The sequence below is a fragment of the Rhinolophus ferrumequinum genome, chromosome 10 (genome assembly GCF_004115265.2).
Source record: "Rhinolophus ferrumequinum isolate MPI-CBG mRhiFer1 chromosome 10, mRhiFer1_v1.p, whole genome shotgun sequence".
NCBI lineage: Eukaryota > Metazoa > Chordata > Mammalia > Chiroptera > Rhinolophidae > Rhinolophus > Rhinolophus ferrumequinum.
This window is the reverse complement of record NC_046293.1, coordinates 89,863,880-89,870,139: the sequence shown is the minus strand read 5'-3', so window position 1 is coordinate 89,870,139 and position 6,260 is coordinate 89,863,880. Positions and strand designations below refer to the sequence as shown.

The 6,260-nt window shown below is 57.5% G+C and overlaps 1 protein-coding gene across 1 annotated transcript in view; it reads left to right on the top strand.

Moving 5' to 3' along the window:
• Positions 1-3,637: 3,637 nt before the first annotated feature.
• Positions 3,638-6,260, top strand: part of CACNA2D4 (calcium voltage-gated channel auxiliary subunit alpha2delta 4) — a 134,229-nt gene continuing 131,606 nt past the window's right edge. The window contains exon 1 of the mRNA XM_033117701.1: positions 3,638-3,654. Within this exon, the coding sequence (XP_032973592.1) occupies positions 3,638-3,654 (17 nt within the window). The remainder of the gene's footprint in view (positions 3,655-6,260) is intronic.

Sequence of the window (6,260 nt, the reverse complement as noted above, 5' to 3'; positions counted from 1 at the left end):
AGAGGCCCCCAGACACCTGGGCCTCAGCCCACAGTGGAGCCTTCCCCACTCCCTGGCAGAGCCTCGTTTTCTCTGGAGAAGAAGGGGAATGCCCTGTGCCAGCTCCCTTGAACGTGTCCTCGGAGGAAAGGTTTGCCCGTCAATCCTTGTGTAGGAAGATAATCTATATGCAAATAATAATAAAGGACGTTTTTGGTGCCAGGGATGATTCTGCTTTACATGCAGAATCTCATTTACCACTCGAGGGAGTGAAACAGACCTATTGTCCACAGAATACCTAGTGTCCCATTTTGCCTTGATGACAACAGCCAGCTCCATAGCAAGACATCATGATTTGTTAGGCCAGGTGGGACTGTCCTGTTTACATCTTTCCAGCCAACTTCTCAGCTCCTGGTGACAATGTGGCCCACTTCTGGCCAATGGGACAGAAACATAAGTTTGCTGGTTGGAGGGTGGGGAGGTTCTGGGGAAAGTTTTTGCCTCCATAATAAAAAAGAACAGAAGTATCCGGCACGGCCCTTCTCCTTGCCCCTACCTTGAACTAGGACGTGATGTTGAGAATGGCAGCAGCCATCTTGTGACAGTGAGGTGGCACAGCATGCCAAGGATCCTGGGAAGGGTGGAAGAGGGTGCAGCTGGACCTCTGGGGCATCACGGAGCCCTGAACCAAGACCAGCAACTGCCAACTCCAGACTTCTGGCTCCGTGCTCACAAGTCCTTATGTTGTCAGTTGGGTTTCCTGTTACTTGTAGCTGAACGCATGCCTGCCTGACACAGACCTCCCTATTTCACAGGTAAGAAAAATGAGCTGCCTTGGAGAACAGAGTTAGGAAGAAACTGTGCTCGAGTTCAAACCCAGAACCTTGGACACCACAGCCTCATCTCTCTCATTGCCTATAAAATTTGTTAAGCAAATTACTAGTATAGTTAAGATTGCAACAGGATGTTTATCCTATTTAAAAGGATGCTTACAGGCTTGTCTTCAGATTAAATCAAGCATAGCAGCCCCTGTTCTAAGAGCTGCTGGTGTCCTCTCTCTGGCCATACTCACTTGGATACCCCTCCTGAGAGGGTCTGGGACTCACTAGGGCTGAGCAAATGCAAACACTCTTCAGACAGAGGCCGTCAGTGGTGGGGCAGGAGGCCAAGGCAGCCTGCAGGGACCCCAGCACACCACATTAGCGCAAGCCTCTGCAGCCTGCGAGGAAGGATCAGGCCCAGACAGGCCCAAGTCATCTCTATTTAGGGGCGGGGCCGAAACTCAACTCCTTCCCCAGGTAGGCACTCACCGTCCTCCCCGGCAGTTTCTGGAGCCCCACCTGGTGCCTCGAGATCAGCCCACGTGCTCAGACTTGGACCAGGAGCCCCTTGTTCCTCGTCCATGTCCCTGCAGTGACGCTGATGTCCTCAGATGCTCGTCAGCCCCTGGCAGGGACAATGTCAAACTGCCACACCGCCCCCGTTTCCCTGTGTTTATGTGGGGTCCTGGGACCCACTCATGACATGGCAGAACCGGCAGCACGTGATCCTGGCTCACTTACCAGTTGAGCGAGGGAAGTACTGGCTTGTGGCTGGTGTCTGTCAGGAGGAACTTCATCTTCCCTCCGAAAGCTGGTTCCTTGAAGCTTGGATTTCCTCTTGAGGCCTCGGCACTCTTCCTGGGCTACGAGCTGGAGGGAAACGTAGAGAGCTGCGGAAGTTCACCAACTCCTTTACCACCAAGAGGTCCTCCAGCTCCTAAATGTCTTCAGAGCCTCCTCTTCCGTTTCTTCCTGCCTCAGTCTCCCCTGCCTTGCCTTCCCCCTCCCAAACACACACACACACACACACACAAACTCTCTCTCTCTCTCTCTCTCTCTCTCTCTCTCTCTTCCTCTAACAAGTTCCTTCAAGGTATTTATAAATACCTTGCCCAAGGGGCCCTCTCTGGGCAGCCAGCTACCAGCCAGGCCGGCCTCCAATTAACCCGGTGCCCTTTGCCTGGGGCTTTCATGTGCCTCAGACTCTCTGGGCAGAATGACAAGTCAGGGCCTGATGTCCCTGATGCCACTGCATCAGAAATCCAGGTAAACACGAGGCTGATGTTTGACTTGTCACCAGTCCTAGCTGTGTTTTTTGTTGTGTGTGGAGAGTTGTGTGTGGGAGGGGTTGGAGTGTGTGTGTGGGGTTGGAGGAGGTGTGTAGGGTTGGAGGAGGTGTTGGGGTGTAGGAGGTGTGTGGGGTTGGAGGAGGGGTGTGGGGTTGGAGGGTGTGTGGGTGGAGGGTGTAGGGTTGGAGGGGTGTGTGGGGTGTTGGAGGTATGTGGGGGTGTTGGAGGAGGTGTGTGGGGTTGGAGGAGGTATGTGGGGTGTTGGAGGAGGTGTGTGTGGGGTTGGAGGAGGTGTGTGGGGTTGGAGGAGGTGTGTGGGTGTGGAGGAGGGTGTGGGTTGGAGGAGGTGTGGGGTTGGAGGGGTGTGTGGGGTGGAGGAGGTGTGTGGGGTGTTGGAGGAGGTGTGTGGGGTTGGAGGAGGTGTGTGGGGTTGGAGGAGGTGTGTGGGGGTGGAGGAGGTGTGTGGGGTTGGAGGTGGTGTGGGGGTGGAGGAGGGGTGTGTGGGGTTGGAGGAGGTGTGTGGGGTGTTGGAGGAGGTGTGTGTGGGGTTGGAGGAGGTGTGTGGGGTTGGAGGAGGTGTGTGGGGTTGGAGGAGGTGTGTGGGGTTGGAGGAGGTGTGTGTGGGGTTGGAGGAGGTGTGGGGGGGGTTGTAGGAGGTGTGTGTGGGGTTGGAGGTGTGTGGAGTGTTGGAGGAGGTGTGTGTGGGGTTGGAGGAGGTGTGTGGGGTGTTGGAGGTGTGTGTGGGGTTGGAGGAGGTGTTGGGGTTGGAGGAGGTGTGTGGGGTTGGAGGAGGTGTGTGGGGTGTAGGAGGTGTGTGGGGTTGGAGGAGGTGTGTGTAGGGTTGGAGGAGGTGTGTGGGGTGTAGGAGGTGTGTGGGGTTGGAGGATGTGTGTGGGGTTGGGGGGTGTGTGGGGTTGGAGGAGGTGTGTGGGGTTGGAGGAGGTGTGTGGGGTTGGAGGAGGGGTGTGGGGGTGTGGGGGGTGTGTGGGGTTGGAGGAGGTGTGTGGGGTGTTGGAGGAGGTGTGTGTGGGGTTGGAGGAGGTGTGTGGGGTTGGAGGAGGTTGTGTGGGGTTGGAGGAGGTGTGTGGGGTTGGAGGAGGTGTGGGTGTGGGGACAGAGCCCCAAAAAGCAGTTTCCAGGCTCTCAGCCTCACATAGAAAGGTGCTGGCTCAGGTAGTAAATGGCCATCGACTGTGATCAAATGGCCAGCAGTGTGGCTATTGGCCGTCAAGCTGTAACCAGTGAGCATTGGCCACTAATATATAACTGCCGTGGCTAGGCTAGCAGAAAAAAGGGGGGAGCTAGAAAGAAGATGGTGGCTGAGCCTGCAAGCGGCACGTGAGGGTGAGAAGGTTGTTGCTCCTGGTTCCTGTGTCTCCAACCCAGCCGCCAGTGAGAGTATAGTGGTGTGGACTCCCCTACCTATGGCTGTGGTGTTCCTTTTTGGCCTCACCATGCCCGGCGTTCTTGTGTGGGGAGCGGGACCAGAGACACGCCTGACACCCCACACGACACTTGGTTGTAGTCGGCAGGATCCCCCACACGAACATGGCGCACGAGCAGGGGTATGGTGTCGGCCAAAGCTCTCCGAAGGGCAGTGGAGCAGTTTGTGCCTATGAAACTCAGTCTAGAAGACCAGGAGGAGCAGCTGCCTGAGAGCTGGACCCCCGTGGAGGGTGGGAAGACGTGGAGGTTCCCCAACCAGCAGAGGCCGGAGAAAGCGAAGGTTGTTGTGGCCCTGTGGGCTGGAAAGTGCTGGCTGAGGCAGCCCGGATGCAGGACTTGTAGTCCCAGGAGGAAACACTGCTGAGTCTCCTTGGGAGATGCGGGTGAGGTCACGGTCATCCCTCACCCCAGGACAGCCCTGGCGAATGACAATGGACTATGGGGAATTACCTTCATCCCTAATTTAATTGACACTGACTGTTTGGGAACATACAACCATATAATGGAACTGGTGGATATTTGCTTTTGTGTCTTGACTGCCACCATGAGAATATGTAAGCACCGGATGTGCGTAGTCGTGTTCCAGCACGGTACCCGTGAGAGGCCCAGAGAGAGTGGCAGTGCCCTGAGAGCCCTGGCTGTGTCCAGGAAGTCGGCTGTGTCCAGATAGAGTGGGCAGTGCCCTGAGGAGCCCTGGCTGTGTCCAGGAAGTCTGGCTGTGTCCAGAGGAGAATGGCAGTGCCCTGAGAGGCCTCATGTGCCCGGGTAGACTAGTGGGACCCTAAGAAGTCCAGGAAGTCCGGCTGTGCCCAGAAGTACTGGTGATGCCCTGAGAGAAACCCTGGCGGTGCCGGGGAGACTAGTGCTACCCTAAGAAGTCCAGGAAGTCTGGCTGTGCCCAGAAGTACTGGTGGTGCCCTGAGAAAAACCCTGGCTGTGACCAGAGAGCTTGGCTGTGTCCAGGAAATAGCATTCACTCCAGGCTCCTCGCACACAGGGCCCTCGCGGAAGAGCTTGTCACGTAGATTGTGAGGCGAGACCTGTAGGGGGGGTGTGGGGACAGAGCCCCAAAAAGCAGTTTCCAGGCTCTCGGCCTCAATAGAAAGTGGCTGGCTCAGGTAGTAAATGGCCATGACTGTGATCAAATGGCCAGCAGCTGTGGCTAGTTGGCCGTCAGCTGTAACAGTGAGCCATTGGCCACTAATATAACTGCCGTGGCTAGGCTAGCAGAAAAAGGGGGAGCTAGCAAGAGGTGGTGGCTGAGCCTGCAAGCGGCCAGTGAGGGTTGAGAATGTGGTTGTCCTGGTTCCTGTGTCTCCAACCAGCCGCCAGTGAGAGTATAGTGGTATGACTCCCCTACCTATGGCTCCGTGGGTTCCTTGTTGGCCTCAGGCCCTGCGTTCTTGTGTGGGGAGTGGGACCAGAGACCCTGCCTGACACCCCACATGACACTTGGCGTAGCGGCAGGATCCCCCGCACGACAGTGGGGTTGGAGGTGTGTAGAGGGTTGGAGGAAGTGTCTGTGGGGTGGAGGAGGTGTTGTGTGGTTGGGAGTGTGGGGGTTGGAGGAGGGTGTGTAGGTTGGAGGAGGTGTGGTGGGGGTGTAGGAGGTGTGTAGGGTTGGAGAGGTGTGGTGTGGGGTGGAGGTGTGTAGAGGTTGGAGGAAGTGTCTGTGGGGTTGGAGGAGGTTTGTGTGGGGAGTGTGCGGGTGTTGGAAGGAGGTGTGTGGGGGGTTGGGGAGTGTGTGGGGGTTGGAGGAGGTGTGTGTGGGGTTGGAGGAGGTGTGTGGGGTGTTGGAGGAGGTGTGTGGGGTTGGAGGAGGTGTTGGGGTGTAGGAGGTGTGTGGGGGGTTGGAGGAGGTGTGGGGGTTGGAGGAGGTGTGTGGGGTTGAGAGAGTGTGGGGTGGTGGATGGAGGTTGTGGGTTTGGAGAGAGAGGTGTGTTGGGGTGTAGGGAGGGGTGTGGGTGTGTGTGGGTGTAGGAGGTGTGTGAGGTTGGAGGAGGGTGTGGGGGTGGTTGGAGGAGGGGGTGTGGGTGTTGGAGGATGTGTGTTAGGGTTGGAGGATTGTGATGGTTGGAGGAGTGTGTGGTTGGAGGTGAGGGGGTGGTGAGGAGGGGTGTGTGGGGGTTGGCGGAGGAGGTGTGGGGGGTGGTGTAGGAGGGTGTGGGTGTGTGTGGGTGTGTAGGAGGATGCGGGGGTTGAGGAGGGTTGGCGGGTGGGGTGGTTGGAGGAGGTATGTGGGGTGGTTGGGGAAGTGTGTAGGGTGGAGGAGGTGTGTATGGTTGGAGGAGGTTGTGTGGGGTTGGAGGTGTGGGGGTGGTTGGAGGAGATGTGTGTGGGGTTGGAGGAGGTGTGTGGGGTTGGAGGAGGTGTTGGGGTGTAGGGTTGGAGGAGGTGTGTGGGGTTGGAGGAGGTGTGTTGGGGTGGAGGAGGTGTGTGGGGTTGGAGGAGGTGTGTGGGGGGTGTAGGAGGTGTGTGGGGTTGGAGGAGGTGTGTTGGGGTGTAGGAGGTGTGTGGGGTTGGAGGAGGTGTGTGGGGTGTAGGAGGTGTGTGGGGTTGGAGGAGGTGTGTGGGGGTGTTGGAGGAGGTGTGTGGGGTTGGAGGAGGTGTTGGGGTGTAGGAGGTGTGTGGGTTGGAGGAGGTGTGTTGGGGGGTGTAGGAGGTGTGTGGGGTTGTGAGGGGTGTGTTGGGTGTTGGGGGTGTGTTGGTTGGAGAGGTGTGTTGG